Source organism: Schistocerca americana, chromosome 6 (genome assembly GCF_021461395.2).
Source record: "Schistocerca americana isolate TAMUIC-IGC-003095 chromosome 6, iqSchAmer2.1, whole genome shotgun sequence".
Classification (NCBI taxonomy): domain Eukaryota; kingdom Metazoa; phylum Arthropoda; class Insecta; order Orthoptera; family Acrididae; genus Schistocerca; species Schistocerca americana.
In genome coordinates this window covers 309,257,270-309,281,799 of record NC_060124.1, presented here as the reverse complement: position 1 = coordinate 309,281,799, position 24,530 = coordinate 309,257,270, and the positions used below count along the sequence as shown (strand labels likewise).

General features: G+C 43.9%; 1 protein-coding gene across 1 annotated transcript in view; it reads left to right on the top strand.

The window, feature by feature from the left end:
- The window catches only part of LOC124620109 (E3 ubiquitin-protein ligase TRIM9), a 140,566-nt gene that overhangs the window by 6,574 nt on the left and 109,462 nt on the right, over positions 1-24,530 (top strand). Inside the window, exons 3-4 of the mRNA XM_047146778.1 lie at positions 660-893; positions 5,022-5,178. Of these exons, the coding sequence (XP_047002734.1) occupies positions 660-893; positions 5,022-5,178 (391 nt within the window). The remainder of the gene's footprint in view (positions 1-659; positions 894-5,021; positions 5,179-24,530) is intronic.

Sequence of the window (24,530 nt, the reverse complement as noted above, 5' to 3'; positions counted from 1 at the left end):
GGAGATACAGTGTGTTGACATTTCTGCAGAGTCCAAGATACTACAGGTGGTTTTTCGCTTTCATATTCGCTGGCCTTACCAGCTCACAACCAAACTGTCACATTTTTAACTAACCTAGACCTCGGTGTAAGGCACACATCAGTGTGTTACGACAACGAGGATTATTCCTTGCACGTTCGTTGGCCACACCAACTAAAAGCCGAACTGTCACATTCTGACCAAACCTAGACCTCTCAGTACACTACAATGAGTCTCTCACCACAACCAGATATTTTTCTTTCACGTTCAGTGGCTTCGTCAACTCATAGACTACCTACAATAAGCTGCTTATCCCAGAAAGAGCACGAGACTCTGCAGAAATGTCTGTCCATAGAAATGTCACCCCATTGAGGTATATGTTCCAAACCCTTTGCTCCGCTTATATTTTTTCATTTCCTTTCCCTACTGTGTCATGTGCCCGAAACACCACTAGGTGGCGTCAAATCTTGCTATGAGAAGTAGTAATTCTGTTTTCGCTCAGTCTTTTACATAATAATAATAAGATATTAAAAATGAAAAAGCTGTGTATTTGATTTCTAGTTTGCCTTCGCTGGATTGTGTGTGATAGTCCATACCGAGAAAAGGCGTTGACTGCTTGTGCCTTCGCTTGTGCCTACCAGGAGAACTGTGCGGAGTTCGAGGCGACGGTGTCGGCGCAGTGCGATGCGCTCATCGAGGCGATCGAGGCGCGGCGCGCTCAGCTGCTGGAGTTCGTGAGGCAGCAGCGGGAGCTGAAGCTGCGGGCGCTGCGCGACCAGGTGTCGGCCTGCACGTGCCGCCTCCAGGGCACCACCGGCCTCCTCCAGTTCTGCATAGAGGCCCTCAAGGAGACCGACTCGGCGGCGTTCCTGCAGGTCAGCATACTGCAAAACTTAGTACATCTATAAGTAATGCCTTTGTGTTTACGTCAAGGGCTCATCAACTTTTTTAATTTGCTAATACAGGATGGGCCTTATTGGTAATGGACTACTGGTAATTGATTTTTCCATCCTGCAGAAGGTATTTTGCAGAACTGTCTGTTGCTCATCTGTCTGTAGCCTAACCATCAGTTGCTCAACTGTCTGTTTCTCAACTGCCTGTTGCTCAATGACCTGTTACCCAACCATTTGTTACTCAACAGTCTGTCACTCAACTGTCTGGCACTCAACTGTCTGTCACTCAACTGTCTGTCGCTCAACTGTCTGTCGCTCAACTGTCTGTTGCTCAACTGTCTGTTGCTCAACTGTCTGTTGCTCAAATGACTGTTGCTCAAATGTCTGTTGCTCAACTGTCTGTTGCTCAACTGTCTGTTGCTCAACTGTCTGTTGCTCAATGATCTGTTGATCAACCATCTGTTGATCAATCATCTATTAATCAACAATCTGTTGATCAACTGTTTGCTGATCAACTGTCTGTTGATTAACTGACTGCTGATGGGTCATCTGTTGATCAGTCACTTGTTGATCAGACATCTGTTGATTGATCACCAATCTGTTGTTGATCAGTCATCTGTTGATCAACCATTTGTTGATCAACCATCTGTTAATCAACTGTCTATTGGTCAGTTAACTGTTATGTAATTGGCCATTGTGCAGACACACATCTCTCATGCAACTATGAGTTTGTTGTGAAACTGTCAGTAGCAGTACTAACTGCCTATTGTTGCGATTTGCTTTTGTTGTGTAACAGCCTACCTGTTGGGGAACTGTGTGACTGTTGAGTAAGTCTGTTGGGAAACTGCATTCCTAGTGCACAACTGTGTCTTCTGGAACCATCTGCCTTGATGTGCAACTATTTTGGGATATTTTTGTCATTCTTGTAGGTGTTTCAGCACATGCCAAGGTAGTCATACACTGGTGCATATAATACTATAAAATAGTCAAGGTGTATAGTAGCAATAAAATAACAAATAATGTCAGCTATGATAGAGGAGGTTAAATTGTTTGAAAATACTTGAAGAACTATAAAACTAATGATTTTAAAAGTATATGTGCTGTGGCCACATTTTCTTCTTAGCAACTGCCTGCATCTGTCAGGCAACTGCCCACATCTGTTGCATGAGTGCCCACATATATTATAACTGTTTCCCTATTGTACCATTGTCAAATATGTGGACTACCTTCTCCATAGCGAACTGGACATGTCACTGCAGAAAGTAGGATAACGATGTTTGTCTACCACAACTGCTACACATGATGGGTCCTATCAAATTAATAGGTAACCAAGCGTACTGTGGTAGATGCGACACCAGACTCACATATGGGGAAACTGACTTTCAAGTCTTTGTCTAATCACTTATATTTATGGTTTCCATAGTTTCTGTAAATACCACATGGCCAATTTCCAAGATCGGCTCTTTGAAAGGGCCACATCCGATTTCCAAGCCTTACCCTTTAACATTCCGAGCTCCTGCACCGGATTCACTAGTGAACTCATCGGATTATTGTTACCAGGCATCGTAGGGCTGTGTCTGTAATGGAGGTGAGTTGGTAGGACTACGTTTTTACCTGGATGCCAGCAAGGAATCAGAGCTTGTTGCACCAGTTGCAACTTGCTGTCCGTTTCCCGTGAAAGTTACTTAAGGCGTTTTATCACCTCCAAAATATATAACTGCGGCCATGATACAATGTACATTCACCTTTCAAGGAGACACGTTTTTCCTGATGATGGCTGACTTTGTGGTGACCTTGATTGTAGAAGTCTGCATATCCATCGTTCAAGAAACGTGTCGTTCAAGAAATTACTGCCAAACAATGGTTTTCTCGTCCGAGGTGCTCTGTGCAGAATGAGCTGGCGCATTGTCGATGGCGTCGTAAATTGTGGGTGATCCTTCTTCGGCGGTAGTGGATCCACATCTTTCCACTGCTTGCTTTGTTGTTTTGTATTGGGATACACCTAGCACTTGTCAATGATGATTTTGTGTCTAAAGAAGTTATCTCTATTGACTTGACACAAGTGCAAAATTTCCGATGTTACTTCGATTCAACGGACTTCTTCAGTGGGTGTTGGCTGTCACGGAACACAGTGAGCTTCGACATTCATCATGTTCAAAAAGTCGCACAAGATATCGAAAACTGATCCATGCATGAGTTTCACTTTTGTCTCGTTTGTGAGTCGCTGGTCTTCTACCACAAGACCTCCATTTCTTTTGTGATTCTTGTTTCTTCACAGAGAGATGGTCTGCCACTTCATTCTTCTTTATTCGGACTTTTCTGACCACACTGGAATCGTCTGCACCACATGACCACTGTATCATGTTATGCTACATTGTTGCACTCCACTTTCATCCACTCAGTATGAATTTTTCGTGATGAATAAATCCGCTCCAGTTATACTGGACAAATCGTTTATTTAGATAAAGTAACCCGCGTTTCAGGATGTAAATCCCGTCTTCATGCGTTAAAAACAGATGAGAAACTAAGAGAGATACTATTATTAAAATTAATTTAAAAGGATTCATACAATGTGAATATCTTGTCATACCTTGATTGCGCACGAGAAAATCGTACCAGCCACGTAAAAAATCCACAAAATTTATCGAGTAGCATACGAGATCCAGTGCAGGTGGGGCATGAAAACGTTTTTTGAGACAAGCAGTACCACACTGGGTGAATGAGGCCCAACTGAAAAAATCATGAATATATCAATAAATAAACACGCGTTGCCAGCCTAATGTAACCTAAAAATAAACTTTGAACGACCAGACATGTGGCATAGGCTTAATAAAGTAAAATGAAGGCATAAATACCATAGAATGCCAATCTGTACACCTCAAAAGTAGCTTACCAAGTTTGTACCCAGCCCGTCGCATGTTGTAGACATGCAGTGAGACCGGTTACCTCACGGAAACATGAACTGCAATGAGTCGCCTCAGTATACTTACATGATACGTTACCTACGAGGTTCACAAATTGGCATTCTGCAGCATTCACGCTTTCTTTTTCTTTCTTAAGCCTATGCCTAATGTCTGGTCGTTCAAAGTTGGTTTGTAGGTTACATTAAGCTGGTGGTGAGTATTTGCCTGTTGATACATTGGTGGTTTTTCTGGTTAGGCCCAGTTTACTCTTTGTGGTACCGGTTAGCTCAAAGAACCTTTTCATGCCTCACCCACACAGGATCTCGCATCCTGCTTCATAAATTTAAATTTATATTCACATCTAAATGAACCCTTTTCATGTTGATAAGTTATATGTCGTATCTGTCACAGTTTCTTTCTTTTTTTCCCAGCGCCTCAAGATGGTGTTTAAATCCTGTGTGTACGATTTTATCTTAATACAGAATTTCTCAAGTACAACTACAGCAGATTTATTCATCATGAAAATTTTTAGCAACAGTTGTGGATGCCCTGCAAAGAGTATATTATGTCAGCATGAACTGTTGCAGCGTTTTTCCGCTCCAAATGCAGAAAACGAATCACCACACGATACTCAACTGTATCATCGGGCATTGGGCTGTACAGTTTTGTTTTGATTCCTCTAGCGGCGTGGACTGCAGGAATGAAACCGAAGAAAGGAAAAAGACAGACAGAGAGATAGATAGATAGATAGAGAGGGAGAGAGAGAAAGAGAGAGAGAGGAATGCGAAAGTTTACTTTTTCGAAGAGATTGTTAAAATTTTATGTCTAGGCTTCGTATTCCGACTACACCAATGAAATGATACCAATATAGCATCGATAGGCCTGGTGGTCTAGTACTCGTATTAAAGCTCATGCCTGGAAACCGTGAGGTCGCAGGATTTATTCTCGGTGGGATCACGAATTTTTCTGTCTGCGTTTTAACCTAGCGTTCACCTCTTAATGATATGATGGATCGCGAGGAACGGTACGTGGTTCAGATTCAACGATAAACTGTAGGCCTCCTTTCTATCGTTGGATAACTGGGGTAGCTTAGAGACACGAAAGTCACGGATGTGGTGTCCAACTGAAAGACATGCACCAGGCCATCGAGCCACACGAAAATATCATTGTTTCAGGAATGCATTTACCTAGGTGTGTCCTTCCACAGGTGGGCTCGATGCTGATCAACCGCGTGGCGAACGTGGACATCACGTGGCACAAGGACGTGGTCGCGTCGCCCCGCCTCAGCCACGAGTTCGACCTCACGCTGGACGACAAGTCTGTGCTGCGAGCCATCGAGCAGCTCAACTTCATCCAGATGAAGCGTAAGTTTCCGCTGCCCACTTCCACCCAGACAGTGCGACGAGTGGCTGGCCAGTGGAACGGAGCGTCCAGTATCAAAGCATACTTAGCGAAACTTCCTGGCAGGTTTGAAACTGTACGCTGAACTTGAACTGGAATCTCGACTCTTCTGTCTTTAGGGAAATAACTCTAACTACCGCTGTGTCCAGGCCCCACTACTTTCCAAACTGCACACTTGCTCTTTGGGACTAAACTCTAACCTGTCAGGAAATTTCACAAAAGCATACATTCTTCTCCAGAGGTAACAATTCGTTAAGAGTATTTGAAAACCCTGAAAGACCTTAGAAAGACATCCTACGAAATTAACTTGTCACTTGGTGACTTAACGATGGGGTAAGGTGTAGTTGATAAATACCAGCAGTCCCCTATTATAGAATGGATCTCTCAGGTATAAAAAAATCATAAAATGTTGGATGACTTTAAAAATCAAAATATTTAACGTTATGCATGTAAACCGTCTATGAAGACACAAAACCTTAACTATATTGATTTTATTAACTCCGTGTTATTCACTGAGAATTACACATGCATAAAGGACAAGTTTAGGAAAGTTTCGAAACTATGATCCAAAAAGGTTAAAGGTCGTTAAGTACTCTCATTATCAAACACTGGATGAGTGTACTCTCGTAAAGAGCGGTTCGTTTTAAGGAAAATTCGTTTCACGTATCTCAGTGTTTATGACGTCATATCTCCTGAAAAAGGTGTTGTACATTGATATAATTTGGCAAGTACACTGCGGTAACAAGAGTCATAAGATACCCTTAATATCGTTTTGTACCTTCTTTTGCCCCGCGTAGTGCAGCAACATGACGTGGCATGGACTCAACAAATCGTTGGAAGTCCTTTGCAGAAATACCGAGCCGTGGTGCCTCTGTAGCCGCCCATAATTGCGAGAGTGTTGCCGGTGCTGGATTTTGTGCATGTAGTGACCTTTCGATTATTTTACATAAATACTAGACAGGAGTCATGTCGGCCGATCTGAGTGCCCAGATCCAGGAAGTTGTCCAGAAAGTTCTTCAAAACAAATCCGAATCGTTGTGGTCTGTTGACTTGGCGCAATGTCATCCACTGAAATTCCATCGTTGTTTGGGGACGTGAAGCCCATGAATGGCTGCAAATTGTCTCCAGGTAGCCGAGAATAACCATTTCGAGTCAATGATCGGTTCAGTTGGACCGGAGGACACCATCCATTCCATTTAAATGTGGCCCACACCGCTATGGAGCCACCACCAGCTTGCATAGATGACTCGAACCCTACCATCAGCTCTTAGCAGCTGAAATCTGCACTCATCTGACCAGCCCACGGATTTCCAGTTGTCTCGGATCCAACTGATATGGTGACGAACACAGGAGAGATGCTGCAGGCAGTATCGTGTCTGTCATCTGCTGCCGTAGCCCATTAAAAAGCCATATTTCGCTGCACTTTCCTAACGGACACGTTCGTCGTAGTCCCCATTAATTCCTACTGTTATATCACGCAGTTTTGCTTGTCTGTTAGCACCGACGACTCTATGCAGCCGGCCTTGTGACCGAACGGTTCTAGGCGCTTCACTCCGGAACAGCGCTGCTGCTACGGTCGTAGGTTCGAATCCTGCCTGGATGTGTGTGATGTCCTTAGGTTAGTTAGGTTTAAGTAGTTCTAAGTCTAGGGGACTGATGACCTCAGATGTTAAGTCCCATAGTGCTTAGAGCCATCTGAATTTTTTTTATTTTTTACTCTACGCTAACACCGCTGCTCTCGGTCGTTAAGTGTTGTCCGTAGTGATAGATAATATCAGAAATGTGGTATTCTCAGCACAGTCTTGACACCGTGCATCTCGGAATATTAAATTGCCTAACGATTTCCGAAATGTAATGTCTCATGCGTCTAGCGCCGACTACCATTCCGCATTAAGAGTTTGTTACTTCCCTCGTGCGGCCATAATCGTATCGGACTTCTTTTCACATGAATAACCTGAGTACAAATAACAGCTCCGCCAATGCATTATTAATTGGACACTATATGTCGTGGCAGTCGGCCGCGGGCGTAAACAAACGAGGACTGCGGCCGTAGAGGGGAGAAGAGAGGCGCGCCTGCCCCTCCCAGGGCGTGCAGTCTACACCCGTGTGTCGCGCTTCAGTGAAAGCAGATGTGAAGCATGGTGATAGTGAATGCCGAAACCAGTGAAGAGATCTATCGTTACAAAGTGCGTAACAGGTATCAGAAATGATATAAATTGCAGACAAACACAGTTTATTATAGAAAACCGATGTAATTCAATTTATACAATCTTTACATACTGCATGATACAGTCTGAAGAATTATTTTAGGCACTTTCACGGTCACTCTCGGCCGTGTCGGTACGTGAAGACTCATTATCTGCTGTGTCCGTGCGGGATCAGCCCTCCTGTCTGTATTAGATGAGTCCTCTCTGGAGTCATTAGTACGTATAATAATGTCGCCAACTGCAATCACTACTACGCCATCGCGCCTCCTGTAATCATGATCCACCTTTTGCACTTTTCTGCAGTACCAATCCCAAACCTTTTCAGTGACAGAACTGAATGCATAGCCGGCCGAAGTGGCCGCGCGGTTCTGGCGCTGCAGTCTGGAACCGCGAGACCGCTACGGTCGCAGGTTCGAATCCTGCCTCGGGCATGGATGTGTGTGATGTCCTTAGGTTAGTTAGGTTTAACTAGTTCTAAGTTCTAGGGGACTAATGACCTCAGCAGTTGAGTCCCATAGTGCTCAGAGCCATTTGAACCATTTTGAACTGAATGCATTGTCCGTCAGTTTTTTGAGATTGGCTGCAAACATGTCGTCAGAGATGTTGTGCTCCCTCACGTACTGATTAATTTTCGACCATGTAAGTTCAACTGCGTTCATGTCGCAGTTGTACCGCGGTAGGCGAACCACGATCTTTTCACTCGGTTTATTCGCCTGCACAAGAGCATACATCTCAGCCTTTGTCATTCTGTCATTGCATTTAACTTTCCTTTTTCGCAATCATTCTACCATCACCACCCTAGGATAGTATACTGAATTTGTTGTTTTGTCCACCTGCTTACAATGATACGACTCATTGTCCTTAATAGTGACAGAATTTTGCGGAAGATTTTGGAGTAACATCTCCGAAAACAACTTCTCGCAATTCTCTGAGTTCATTTGGCCATGATAATCTCCTTGCGTCGATTTCGTCCAGAACTTTAGCTCCTCTTCCTTCACTAACCCGTCTTTCAGCCAACACTTGCCACTATCATCCTTCTGGAGGTACTTTCCACATCATAACAACCAATTCGTCTTGTGGGCTCTGGCAGTATTTACTGCATGTCAGATTGCTATCAATCCACAACTCATCAAGATAAAAAAAAATATTTGTTGAGCATTCCTGATGCTCTTCATGTGTGCAAGGACGGCCATAGAACAATGTCACCACTTTCTAACAAGAGATTTCGATTGTTCATTAATGATTTCCACAAGAGTCACATCGACTTTAGTAAAGTTTTTAATGAGGTACTGCCCCATCTACAATTTATCTTCTCACGCAGCACTGGAAGAAATTTTGCCACGCTAGGTACTACTTTCTATTGCCCGCATCTCGTGGTCGTGCGGTAGCGTTCTCGCTTCTCACGCCCGGGTTCCCGGGTTCGATTCCCGGCGGGGTCAGGGATTTTCTCTGCCTCGTGATGGCTGGGTGTTGTGTGCTGTCCTTAGGTTAGTTAGGTTTAAGTAGTTCTAAGTTCTAGGGGACTTATGACCACAGCAGTGCCATTTGAACCATTTGAACTACTTTCTATTGTGTGTAGAACTCCGCTATGGTATTCCTTTTAACTAATTTACTGAATTCGGCGACTTCTTCTTGAGTATCACTGCGTCTCTTCCTAAGTAAAACAAAATAAAAATAAAGTAATTTCAACCTAGCAGCTGCCTAGTTGTAAGCATTGTCGAAAATAAACAGCTTTACACTTGTACAGTACAAATTACAACTAAAAGTGACCTTTTCTTTCCTGGGCTATCAGGCGATTCGCCTGTATGACAGCTTCCGAACTTCGTAATCCTATCTAATGTTCGTACACTTTTGCGGGTGTAAGTGGTAGCTATCTTACGGGCTTTAGTGGTAGGTTGTATAGCAGCTTTCTGCTTTCAATTCCACCTCGCAGCCCTCCGTCACATTAAGCATAATTTTACGAGCACCAATTCGCACTGAGAATCTCCCTTTCCTTTTAGGGGTCGCGAGAGTCGTACTCCAACCTTGTGATGGATCTGGAGCAGCGTATTCACGCATTTCAAAATAGGAAACGAGCAACAAGGAACGCACAACACAAAGCAAAACAAAACGGAGAACACCCGAGGCATTCGGTAATGGTTGACAGAGCTGTAAAAGAGGTGGGACAGGCCCGACCTCTACCGGTAACTTCAGCAACCATAAATCAAACGACCCCACCTATAACTGCCACGACATGGAATCAGAGCAATACCCTGTTATATCTTGTGTACGCTATAGTACCCCCATCTGCGTCGGGGTACGTGCATACCGCTGTCCCATGGCTGTTGTCATCTCAGTGTACATTTAGTGCTATACGTGGATACGGTTTGCAAATTTTTTTCGAGCGGAGTTAGTAGCAAAGAAGTCATAAATTATATCATCGTACTAGGAACTGAAATTGTACTGCATGACATCGAAAATGTAGTAAGCGATAAACATTTCTCATTTTAGTTTCATTATTTTATGGTGTAGGGCGGTGTTCCCGAGAAAAAGTTTCAGAAAGGTCTGAAATCTTGTTTGTTTAAAGTCGGTAAGTGCTCTAATTCTCAAATACTGGATGTATTCAGGGTGTTTCAGAAGCCATGGTCAATAATTCACACATGAAAAGTACAGGCAAAAAGTAACTAAAAAGCTCCAATAAACATGGGACCGGCCGGTGTGGCCGAGCGGTTCTAGGTGCGTCAGTCTGGAACCGCGCGACCGCTACGGTCGCAGGTTCGAATCCTGCCTCGGGCATGAATGTTTGTGATGTCCTTAGGTTAGTTAGGTTTAAGTAGTTCTAAGTTCGAGGGGACTGATGACCTCAGATGTTAAGCCCCGTAGTGCTCAGAGCCATTTGAACCATTTTTTTAAAACATGGGAATACAAATCAACCGTTGTCGAAATACAACATATTTTCGACATGTTTTCTACGCGTCTGAATGTCTGAATGGAACGCTGAAATCATCTCTGGAATGAGTTACGAATCCTGTCAGGCAGTCCCGGGGAATTCTGTAAATGATTCACGGCTGCTTCAATGCGCAAGTGTAATTCCTCATAAGAGTTGACCTCGGTAGCGTAGACCAGGCTTTTGACATGACTCCACACAGAAGTCCACGGGATTAAAATCCGGAGACCTTAGAGGCCATAGCACACCTATCCAATGACGACCATACGTCCGAGGTAGCAGCCGGCACACTCGTAAATGAAACTTTACTGGAGCTCCGTCATGCATGAACCACATTTTCAGGTATTGGTTCAGTAGGACATCATCATGTGCATCTGGAAGTACAGTCCGCAGAAACCGCATGTACTGCTGTCCGGTTAGTGTCTGTGGTAAGAAGTGGGGTCCAATTATGCGGTCTCCGAGCAGTCCTGCCCAGACGTTCAACGTATAACGTTACTGATACGTGTGTTGCATTAGGATTGACATCGGCGCAAATGTGACAGTTATGGTAGTTAAAAATACCGCCACGGGTAAATCCAGAGATGCGTGAACAGAATACTGCTTACAAACAGGCGATTCAGGGTATACTGTTGTTGCACCGAATGTCAGAAATTGTCTCCAGAAGGGAAGTCTGCATTGTTAAGGGCTTGCACTCTCTGGAGGTGATATGGATAGAGTACTTGCCGGTGTAAAATCTGCCACACACTGCTGTGACTCAGGACACGCTCTTGTGTACTAATCCTCCTTGTTGAAGTATTCGGACGTTCGTGTACAATGCATAACGCCCTTTCTTCATGGATCTGGGTCGACCTTCTCGTACATGGAGTGAGAAAGTCCCGGCATCTCTAAGGCGCTGATGTAACTGGCTAAATGTACGCCTCTCGGGCTGCCTGCAGAGAGGAAAAGCTTCTCCATACAATCGGCCAGCCTCAAGGGCACTACCATTAGCTTTGCCATACATTAAGTGCATGTCAGTGTACTCTTCATTGGTCCATGGTGCCTTCACGTTAGGAACTGATTGTGAGGCTGGTGCGGCACAGTGCACGGAGAGAGAAAGGGAAGTAGTTGCGCATGCGTAAACAAACAGATAGTCGATCTCAAACTATGAGATACGAACGTAAATATTGCGGTATCCAGAGGCGATTACAGTTGGCTCCCAACTCGAATTAATGCGATACCTTGGCAACGGTTGATTTGCGGACCAACGTTTATTGGAGATTTCCAATAATTTTTTGGCCTGTATTTTCCATATGTGGATTAGTGACCATCACTTCTGAAACATCCCGTATGGTCTGGGTTATTTGCGTACTCTCAGTTATGATACCTCAAGGTATATACACAGTTTGTAACTTTAATTTCTAACTTTAATACTTGACTTAATGTGTTGAATATTTAACGTCAGATTGTAGCTCTTAATAATCAGATTATGACAGGATTTTAAATTTTGAAACTCGGTCAATAATTATGTGAAATACTGAAAATCAAATGTTTGCAATATTCTACAGGCTATAGTTTGATAATAGGGTACGAAGCGTTTACTTTTTTGTGCCTGTAACGTACAGTGACGGAAGCAGCTTGCGGATCGTGTGTGATACTATACTTACTATATTTCATTTAAGTTCACATATTTTGTTAAGCTGTAGTTGTTTAACTGTTGGCCAACACTCGTTTCTTTTCACCTGTTCGTTCAAAACTTTATTCCACGCCGCACCGACCTCTGTACGTCTGCGTGCAAAAAATTACGTGAAACGGAAATGGTATAATGAGCTGCTTCTGGTGATCCGAAATTTACCTGTAGGATCCACATGATTTATACAAGAGAATGATGGGGCTTCACAAGTTCGTGTCATTTTTTCTCCTCGCTCCAGCTGTGTCAGTAGTATCTCCCCAAGATTCTCTCTCTAGTTATAATCACAGTTAGCAGCGTATGCACAGAGAGTTTCACGGCGCACACGTACACGGTAATCACATTCCCGCCAGACACAGTGGGGCGTATCCACTGTGGCGACGTGCTCCGCATTTTATTCGGTCACAGTGTCTCCGAAGGCAGCTGAGTGCCAGTGCTACGAATACGCTGTCTGCACTGAACGTCTACGCCAAGCATTCGAATGCTTCGTACTGGAGGCGTACAGAAATCGAAAAACGTGGATTTCTTACTCGCAGCATGTTCATTCAAAGCTGTTGTTGCCTGTCGTCAGTTTTTCTTAGAACGAACTTTCACATTTGCAAAACTATATAATTCAGCAGTCAAGAGCTGCTGATCAATAATAGTTAATTCACAACCTTTTTCGGCCTTCAAATCATTGTCGCATTATACATAAGATATTATATGAAAATATTGAAACTGTCAAATAACGTAAAAGTCATCCAGAATTAACTGTAAATTTCGTTACTTATTACAATCAGGATCCACTTTTTCTGTGGCTCTTTTTCACAAGAACTAATGAGTGCTATCGATAGGTAACATACATACTCAGAAGGCTTATGACACCATACCTCGCGGGCGGCTTCTAATCAAACTTCGTATGGGGTACCACCGCAGCCGTGAGTCTGGATTCGCTATTTCCCGCCAGAAAGGTCAGTAGTTCGTAGAAATTACTGGAAATCGTCTAGTGAAAGAGAAGCAGTACCTGGGATTCCCCGGGGAAGTGTTGTAATCTTTCTGCTTAACACAGGGGTTCCCAACAAAATTTTCTCGAGGACCCCCTCATCGATCATGATTGGTACCTTGTCATATCACAGTATCAATTACCTAAAAAGCCAAATTAAGAGTCTTTTTATACGTTTTATATTTTTGGTACTTAAAAAGAAACATTGACATATTCATTACTGAAAAAGAAATATTGAGCTTAAAACTTTTTCAATTTAGCCATCATTGTTATTGTTAAATTTTTTTATTATTGCTCAAAATCTTTGTCTTCAAATCTGGGTGTTTAGTATAACAAACTCCTTAAAAAAATAATGGCCGATTGTCGTCTGAAATGCGAGTTTCTGTGTAAAGTGACTGTCAGTTGTCAGCTGCAAAGAGGCAGCGCGCGCAGTCTAAGGCATATAGCAGAACTATTTGAGCTAGTTTCAGTTGGCTCTAGGAAGACGCTAGACGCAGAAGATAGCGTTTGCTAAAGCTCTGCTCATGCAGGAAGCGGCCAAAACAAAAAATCTTATCATACGAAATACATTTAATATATTTTTTGTTCTAAAGCGTATTGCGGACCCCTCTGGCATAGCTCGCGGACCCCTGGGGGTCCGCGGACCACCTGTTGGGAACCACTGGCTTAAACATATATAAACGACCGAGCGAGGTGGCGCAGTGGTTAGCGCACTGGACTCGCATTCGGGAGGACTACGGTTCCATCCCGCGTCCGGCCATCCTGATTTAGGTTTTCCGTGATTTCCCTAACTCGCTTCAGGCAAATGCTGGGGATAGTTCCTTTGAAAGGGCACAGCCGACTTCCTTCCCCAACCTTCCCTAATCCGATGGGACCGATGACCTCAACGTTTGGTCGCTACCCCCGAATCAACCAACCAGCCATATAAAAACTACTAAGGAGACAGCCCTCTTAGATTGTCTGTATGTGATGCTGCCATTTACCGTCTAGTAATGTCATCAGAAGATCCACTGATCGACCCATTCTGCAGTTACTTATTCATTCTGATTCCTCGCCCTTTTTTATACCAGCTGCCCACATACTTTTTATCAGATAGAGAATACTACCAATTACACATGAAGTGTGTGTTAAGATTTTTGTAGAAAATTTAATGTAACGTGGAGCACTGTTTAAGCCATACGGTTATCGTATTAAGAGAAGTGATGTTCAGTCAGTGTTTCGATAATGTTTATGTTCGCATCCTTTCCCGTTAAACGAGTTTCGTTACCTTATCTATAACCTTTATTTAAATTCGAAAGACATGAACGACGTGCGGTAAGGAGACGATCAAAATTCTACGTTCCATTGTTTTCCTCCTCTGTTATTTTCGCCTTAAAAAACTGAAGCCTGTTAGTACGAGGATGAAGAGAAACGAGGTGAATTTACTATCGTTCTGATATCTGTGTTGCCAGAGTTTGGTGTTTCGTGCAGACGGATCGCCATCAGCAGTCTTTTGTTCTAGCCGGAGACTCCCACTCGGCATGTAAGGGTGCGCGGTAATCTACGATCCGTATTGTACTCGTGTCTTCACAGACAGCTGAGTCCGTATCTCGGCATCTACATGCACCCACGGCCACCAAAATGCGCATCAGCAAAGTAATATGTGTCGCTGATGGTATCTGGGTCTCACGTCCTTTCTGTTGCCAGCCCGAACAGAGATGAGTGAAACCACAATCGTGAACATATCAACGACCTGTATTGTGTGGCGGAGCAGGTGAGAGAGCCTATGGAAGAGTCAATGGAGAGGCTTACGACTACTTTAACTCGTAAGAATAAATTCACAAATTGCGATTGTGGTTCCGCATCAGCTGTAGAATATTTCAGAACAAATGAAAATTTGAGCTGGACCGGAACAGGAATCAGGATTTCCCGCTTGTTGCGAGTGGTCACCTTCGGCTATCCTAGCAAATCTCCATTTATCCTGGTGTCTAGTCTTACTCGTACTAACACTACACTACCGTGCGTCCCCCAAGGAAAAGATACTGTTTTCTGTCGTCATTACCTTGCTGTGGCATGAGACACTGCAGTACACTATCTGATATACTGCGCCGACAGTTAACAGCCGCTTTTAATTATGAAAAAACTCACAAACTGCGGTTGTGGTTCCGTATCAGCTGCAGAATATTTCAGAACAAATGAAATATGTTCCCGACTAGGACTGCAACCAGTATTTCCCGCTTGTCGCGAGCGGTCGCCTTAACTACTTCGGCTATCCGAACACACTTGTAGTAGCGGCCCTGATCTGCATTTACCCTGGTGTCTACGCTCCCTTGTGCTTGCTTGCTCTACATTACCAGGTTTCCCACAATGACGAGACACTGCTTTCTCTCGTCATTGCCTTGCTACGGCATGAAATACTACAGTGCAGTGCCTGAGAAACTGCGTTGACGATCAACAGCCGCATTCAATTATGAATGATGCGACACCATAACTGCAACTGCCGAGCTCATTCTTAATTGAAAGAGGCTGTTGATCATGGACGCAGTGTCTCGGACAGTGCGCTGCTGTATTTCACGCCATAGCAAGGCAATAACGCGAGAAAACTGTCTCACCCTGTACGGGAATCAAGGTAATATGGTGCAAGCGCAAGGGAAAGTAGACACCAGGACAAATGGAGATTTTGGCCGCTCCTGGAAGCGTACTCGGATAGCGGAAGAGGTATTGAACGGATAAATTGTGACGTCCACCCAGACTAAACGCATATAACAATACCGAACAAAATGAAAAAAATAGTTCTTAAGGCTGCCGCTGGCGATAAGTGGGAAATCCGGATTCGAGTCCCACTGCGGCATAAATTTTCATTTGTTCTGAAATATCTACAGGAGTTGCGGAAAGGTAATCGCATTTTGTGAATTCGTTGTTGATCGTCAACGCAATGTGTCAAGACGCTGGCTGCAGAAAAATGGTTCAAATGGCTCTGAGCACTATGGGACTTAACAGCTGTGGTCATCACTCCCCTAGAACTTAGAACTACTTAAACCGAACTAACCTAAGGACAGCACACACATCCATGCCCGAGGCAGGATTCGAACCTGCGACCGTAGCAGTCGCGCGGTTCCGGACTGCGCGCCTAGAACCGCGAGACCACCGCGGCCGGCGCTGGCTGCAGAATTTAACTCGTTATTGACACCTACGAGATCATCTTGACCTGGTGCAACGTGAAAGGAGTTTCCCGATAGAGTGTCCACATTTGGGGTTTCTTTGGTTTCCCTTGGTTTTGGAATATATTCCGTGTTCCAACATTATGAAGTAACATGAAGAAAACGGTCTATTGACATATAACCAACATGGGTTCAGAAAATATCGTTCTTCTGAAATACAACTGGCACTTAATTCACACAAAGTAATGAGTGCCATCGACAGGAGACCTCAAGTGTGTTCCAGATTTCTAGATTTCCAGAATGCTTCTGACACCTTGCCTCACAAGCGATGTGTAATCAAATTGCGAGTCTACGGAATATTGTTTCATCTGTGCGACTGGACTCGTAATTTCCTGTCGGAAAGGTCAAAGTCCACAGTAGTTAACGGGAAGTCGTCTAGTGAAACAGAAGTGGTGTTCAAGAGTCCCTGTGGAAGCGGTACAAGCCCCCTGTTGTTCTTAACATACGTATAAGTAAATGAACTAGGAGACGTCCTTAAATGTTTGCAGATGATGATTTTGTTTACCACGTAACAACGTCGTCAGCAGACCAAAACAAACTGCAAATGATTTAAGACAAGACATTAGCATAGTGCAAAAAATGGTGACACCAAACAATGAAGAGTATAAGGTCCTCCACAAGAGTGCTAAAAGAATTCACGTAAATTTCGGTTACACGATAAATAAAACATTTGAAGGTGGAAGATTCAGCTATATACCTAGGGAATACAGTTACGAACAACCTAAATTTGAACTATCACATGAAAAATGTTGTGGACATGGGGAACAAAATATTGCATTTTACTGACAGTATATGTGGGAGATTCAACAAATCTAGTTAATAGGATGCCTACATTAGCCTTGGTCCGTCCTCTTCTGGAGTATTCTGTGTGGTATGGGATCAAACAGGGATGACGGAGGACATTGAAAAAGCTCAGAGAAGAACAGCGCGCTCTGTATTATCATGAAATAATAGTCATGTTAAGAGAAATGTGGTAGCTATCAATAAAACAACGGCGTTTTTCATTGCTGTGAGATTTTTTCATGAAATTTCAGTCGGCAACTTTCTCCTTCGCATGCGAAAATATCTTGCTGGTTAGCGCCAACTTGGGGAGAAATATGTTTCTTTTTTTTTCAGTTTATGAGCACAATTGTTTTTATCAGACAGGTTTCGGTCATCGCTAACCATCTTCAGATCTGTTTGAAACATGTGCTAATATAATATAACGAGAGTCAAAAAAATAAAAAAAAAAGAAATCGGCTAAGCGCTGTCGAAGATAATTAAAAATATGGTGCGTAATAGGTTGCAGTGACGGCATAGTCAATTATGTGAACGGCGGTAGTGTTTATAACAACATCATTTACTATATTAAATTTTGCTATAGGAACGGAATAAAGCGCAGAAGAGTGTTAGATATTGCTTTTGGTGTGTCTTCCTGGGTTTTATGAGAGTTTTGTAGAATCCCATGAAGACGTTGAAAGTGATGTGAGCCCTGATCGCCCCAGCACATTATTAACCATTGAAATCGTCGAAAAAGTGAAAGAAATGGTCATGGCCGGTCACCATATCACAATAAGAGTTAATGCTGCCACATAATTGGGCTCATGCTAAGAAACTATTTTGTCACATGTTTTGGATATGAAACGTCTGACAGCAAAACTTATTCTAAAGTTATTGAATACCTAACAAAACGTGCCGGAATCAGAGTTACTCAGAAGTCGCTAGATGAAACAAACAACGATGCAGAACTACTGAAATGTGTATAGCAGGCGATAAAACATGGGTTTACGAATACGGCGTTGAAACTAAAGGTGAATCGTCCTGACGGAAGAATTCTGGATTGCCAAGACGGAAAACCGCTCGACAAGAGCGTTCAAATGTGAAGGTTATACTCACTAAGTTCTCGATTTTAACGACGTAGTACACTTTGAGTTCTTGCCAAAAAATCTGTCAGCTAGGAATACTACCTAACATTCAAGTACCTAGAAATTGTGTCGAAGGAATTCATGACTCTTGTACCACGATAATGCACCTGTCCACATTTCTTTGCCTGATCGCGGAATTTTGGTCGAAAACAATACTGTTGCCGCAGACTCCATATTCACCAGACATGGCCCTGTGTGACATTCTCCTGTTCTTAAAAATGAAGGAAACCTTAAAGGACCGCCGTTTCACAAGTGAGGATGAGATTAAAAACACATAACTGAGAGCTAAAAACAATCTACTCAAAGATCGAAGTCCAAAAGCCTTTCAGGGATTGGGAAAAAGTGCAGACAGAAGTATATAATACATCGATGGTAGGCAATGAAAACCTTCTACCTCTATTTTGCTGAATTTTACAGGGGAAGCAAAAATCTTTCTTAAAAATTATACAAAGTGAAATAGATAAAGTTGCTACATCTTCAGCTATATAGTAGAAGCCTAGTGATTTACTCGTTATAGAAATCTTTGAACTTTAAAATCTCCCTTTGATAATGGAGTTACTGGTTACTGGAAATACGAGATTTTGCCAGACAGATGAAGTTACGAGGTCTTCATTGCCTACCATCGATCCATCGATATCGTGTGTTAGGGGTGTAAGTGTAGATATAGTGATCATTGGTACCTTAACTACTAACAGTCTTCCCGCAGACACATTACATAATTTACTATCCGATCTCTTGTACACGATCGTAACTGCAGCACTAAGTGGATTATGCCTGTCAGTATAGACTAACCGTGGCTTCCACGCATCTACACTTCGACACCTGACCTGCTGCTCAGGGAAAAATAAGCGTTAATGCCTTGCTCTTACCACATGTACTTGAAGGTAGTAACCAACCTAAAAAATACTACATCTAATAGCTATAATTATTAGTCTAAGAGTGAAGTAAGAACTGACGCGTAGTTCAGTACGCTGTCCTCAATCACTACTAAAAATATCTGTACTTATAACCCAAACACCATGTCTATTGGGGACTATTCTGAAAGCGACAGCGTTGATGTAGACGAATAAATAAAATTATTTGAAAAAACCAAAATTTCCAGTATTTTTTGAATACTGTTCGTACAGCATACCTAACTTACTTGTGGAACTGAATGCCACTTTCTGTCGTCCATCGATTACGGCATCGGGAAGCAACTCTACTTCTAACAATTTTTGTCCAAAGATGCACACATTCAATACAAAGTCGTGAGGAGGAAAAGTACAATCGATTCTGATGACTCCTCGCTAACCTGACGGCTCCAGCAAAGGCCGTCACGGTTTTCTAGGCAAAAAATCTTTTGAATAGTCAGTCCATTGTAGTACTGAGTTCACTGACAGACCACTGTTAGCGACCCACACACAGTGAGCAAATACATATCGCAGGCCAGAGATGGCAGAAACAGATTCATTGACATCAGAACAGTACAACAGTGTCTTAGTTTCTCTCCACACCGCTTCCCGCTTCTCATCACTCCTACAGCAGACTGTCTCTCTCCGCCCAAAACGCGCGTGCTCACGCACACACACACACACACACACACACACACACACACACACACCACACACACACACACACACACATCACTCACATCCATTCTCCATTCTGGTTACCAATGCGCTGCTGCAGCGTCTCGGCCGTCCACAAAAAAGAAAGCGAAGCAGCCCTTTGTGTAGTCCTGACGAGACGCCTTATTGTGAAGGCAGCTGGCCTCAGCTTGAATTGTGTTGTATCTCTATCACATTGACATCTAATTTACATTGCGCTCCGTGCCCGCGCTCTTCGTTCTGCTTTGTGTGTTGTCCACTGCGGTGCTTTGGGACGGGGACCAGGGAAGCACATGTCTCCCTGCGCACCAATGGAGCTTTTGATACCAGTTTCGTAACATCTTTATACACATAGGTAGAGGGCCCAAGTGCTTTTCATCAGCTCAAGGGTGTTGGCCGAATACTAATCATATTGATACGTTCAGCAGTATACCACTTTGCTGTGTTACACTTTATATCAGCTGTTAAGTGCTAGGTGGTTTCTGACAAAGGGAAGTGATCAGCTATTCATTACCGTTTGAGATATATATGGCAGCCACATGAGTAATACATCGACTTTATGAAACAGTGATAAACGCCCAAAAAACCATACGAATAAGATTACTACCTTCGAAGAAAACCACATTTGGTGTGTACGCCGCTGTTAAATATGCTGTGATACTGTAAGCAGCAACGATCGAAAAATACGCTACTGGCCATTAAAATTGCTACACCAAGAAGAAATGGAGATGATAAACGGGTATTCGTTGAACAAATATATTATGCTAGAACTGACATGTGATTACATTTTCACGCAATTTGGGTGCATAGATCCTGAGAAATCAGTACCCCGGAACAACCACCTCTGGCCGTAATAACGGCCATGATACGCCTGGGTATTGAGTCAAACAGAGCTTGGATGGCGTGTACAGGTACAGCTGCCCATGCAGCTTCAACACGATACCACAGTTCATCAAGAGTAGTGACGGGCGTATTGTGACGATCCAGTTGCTCGGCCACCATTGACCAGACATTTTCAATTGGTGAGAGATCTGGAGGGTGTGCTGGCCAGGGTAGCAGTCGAACATTTTCTGTATCTAGAAAGGCCCGTACAGGACCTGCAACGTGCGGTCGTGCATTCTCCTGCTGAAATATAGGGTTTCGCAGGGATCGAATGGAGGGTAGAGCCACGGGTCGTAACACATCTGAAATGTGACGTCCACTGTTCAACGTGCCGTCAGTGTGAACAAGAGGTGACCGAGACGTGTAAACAATGGCACCCCATACCATCACGCCGGGTGATACGCCAGTATGGCGATGACAAGTACACGCTTCCAATGTGCTTTCACCACGATGTCGCCAAACACGGCTGCGACCATCATGATTCTGTAAACAGAACCAGGATTCACCCGAAAAAAACGACGTTTTGCCATTCGTGCACCTAGGTTCGTCGTTGAGTACGCCATCGAAGGTGCTCCTGTCTGTGATGCAGCGTCAAGGGTAACCGCAGCCTTGGTCTCCGAGCTAATAGTCCATGCTGCAGCAAACGTCGTCCAACTGTTTGTGCAGATGGTTGTTGTCTTGCAAACGTCCCCATCTGTTGGCTCAGGGATCGAGACGTGGCTGCTCGATCCGTTACAGCCATGCGGATAAGATGCCTGTGATCTCGACTGCAAGTGATGCGAGGCCGTTGGGATGCAGCACGGCGTTCCCTATTACCCTCTTGAACCCACCGATTCCACATTCTGCTAACAGTAATTGGATCTCGACCAACGCGAGCAGCAGTGTCGCGATACGATAAGTGGCAATCGCGGTAGGCTACAATCCGACCTTTATCAAAGTCGGAAACGTGATGGTACGCATTTCTCCTCCTTACACGAGATATCACAACAACGTTTCACTAGGCAATGCTAGTCAACTGCTATCTGTGTATGAGAAATCGGTAGGAAACTTTCCTCATGTCAGCACGTTGTAAGTGTCGCCACCGGAGCCAGCCGTGTGTGAATGTTCTGAAAAGCTAATTATTTTGATATCACAGCATCTTTTTTCTGTCGGTTAAATTTCGCGTCTGTAGCACATCATCTTCGTGGTGCAGAAATTTTAATGGCCAGTAGGGTATTACGGCTGTCGGTCGCTAGAGAATCAGTTTTTTTAACAGAGCAGCAGAAATATAAACTCAGTGCCCGCGTTGTCAGTCAACAGGGGACAGCAGAACAAGCTGTGATGTGGAACTCTAAATGTATAAGAGGCAGTCGAATGACAACCTAACACCCGCCACAAGGAGATCATGGGATGTTTCCACTGAAAAATTATCACCACACGCCTTAAGACATTTATCCCACTGGCAAACCGGACGGTCCTGTTTCGTACAATGCGGTCGGCAGCTGACAGATCCACAACAGGACCCACTTTTGCAGTTACTGGTCGGAATGAAACTGACGTCCACGCACTTCTTTTTGCAGGCCATCAAAGATGTGAACATCATAATGCGAAAGATCAAGGTTGTGTGGAGGATGTAGCAGTGTTTCCCAATCATATCGCCGAAGCGTAGCCTTCGTTCGATTGGCAGTGTGGGGGTGGGCCTTATCGTCCATCAACATAATTCCTCTGATAGTCGAGTTCCTTCGGAGACGAACCACTATCAATGTGCAGCGCTATGAAGACACTTTGCAGAAGATGTGGCACGCCATGAAACAAAAACGCCCAGGAATACAGCCTGACAGAATCATCCTGTTGCACGATAACGCCTCTCCTCTCACTGCCAATAGGACAGAGGCTGCGCTTTAGCGTTATGCTTGGGAAACACTGCTACATGTTCCATACAGCCCAGATCTTTCCCGATGTGATTTTCGCATCTATGGCGACCTGAAGAAAGACGTACATGAACGTCAGTTTCAGTTGGATGAAAAAATGCAAAGGTGGGTACGGTTGTGAATCTGTCAGCGGCCGACAGCGTTCTACGAAACAGGAATTGATCGTCTCGACTTCCAGTGGGATGAATGTCTTAATGACACCATTCCATGGTCCCGTTATAGCGGGCGTTCGGTTTTCATTTGACTACCACTTGTAAAAAATGCCAACGCCACATTGTTCTCTCTCTCTCTCTCTCTCTCTCTCTTTCTGTCTAGAGCGACGGTACGTAGCAGTGTTCACCTCATTGTTCCAAATCAAGTCAGTGACTGTACCTACGATCGATAGCTGACCAGACTCCTTTGACAGAATGAAATATTAAAATGTTAATGCAGATAATACCACATAGAAATACGAGACCTGTTCGTCTATTAAGGTCCGATTAGTCGCGAAATGCAAACCGCAATCAAAATGTAATTAAGGTTTGCACAGATGTGTTGGACAGTGACTCAAGTACGCCCAGTATGCTTGTGAGGTCATTGACCCCAGTGGTATTAGGAGTGTTAAGCGATTGAAACCATCTTTGAGCTGTGCTACAGGGAATAACAGACTCGCCATAGGCCTCCTGTAACATTGCATAGACGTCAGCTGATGGTCTGTTGAGACGAAAAGTATTTCAAAGCCGCATGTTGTTCATCTCCGTCACGCCCAATGTTGCGGTAGGTGATAGTGAATATGTCGCAGCTTGCTCCCTTCTCACAGGCGCGAACCAGCAGTACCAACAATGAAACTACCACGTCGTGTTTGCTGCACATTAAGTTAACAGAATATAATAAGATTAAGTTCCAGCGCGAGACATAATGACCGTAAAAATTATAATCATTCTTGCCTGAAAAGCACTAATATTCTTATGGTGTTTGGAATCCGTGTCAAACAGGCATGGCAATGGTCATCGAAGGAGTTGAGAGAGGCGCTAATAGGGTGGCAACAGATTGGCGTAACCCACAAGAAAGGCTAACAGAAATTTTCTGGGAACTTAATGGAAATTCTTGGAAGAAAGGCAATAGTGTTTTCTCCATACCCTTTAGAGAACCTATATTCAAAGAAACTGTGCGACCACTTCGCTGTCACCATCGTAAACGACACTAAGATAAAAGAAGTAAGGGTACGTATAGAGGTAGCGTATACAGGGATTAGACAAAACTGTGGAAACATGGCCAGATATGCAAGCTTGGTCATAAATGCAGATGCTAGACAGGCCTGAAAGTTGTGCTCATGTATCTGACCACGAACGGAACTTGTAAATCTGTCCTCAATAGGTTGCAAGCGTCAGTCGTGGTTAGGACAATGTCCTGTGCCGTTGTGAGTGAATTATGTCGGAGCGAAGTCGGTTCGGAACGAGGGAAAATTGTTGCTGCTCGTATGGTGAGTGTTTCCGCAACCAAGGTACCGGATATACAGGGCTATTACAAATGATTGAAGCAATTTCATAAATTCACTGTAGCTCCATTCATTGACATATGGTCACGACACACTACAGATACATAGAAAAACTCATAAAGTTTTGTTCGGCTGAAGTCGCACTTCAGGTTTCTGCCGCCAGAGCACTCGAGAGCGCAGTGAGACAAAATGGCGACAGGAGCCGAGAAAGCGTATGTCGTGCTTGAAATGCACTCACATCAGTCTGTCATAACGGTGCAACGACACTTCAGGACGAAGTTCAGCAAAGATCCACCAACTGCTAACTCCATTCGGCGATGGTATGCGCAGTTTAAAGCTTCTGGATGCCTCTGTAAGGGGAAATCAACGGGTCGGCCTGCAGTGAGCGAAGAAACGGTTGAACGCGTGCGGGCAAGTTTCACGCGTAGCCCGCGGAAGTCGACGAATAAAGCAAGCAGGGAGCTAAACGTACCACAGCCGACGGTTTGGAAAATCTTACGGAAAAGGCTAAAGCAGAAGCCTTACCGTTTACAGTTGCTACAAGCCCTGACACCCGATGACGAAGTCAAACGCTT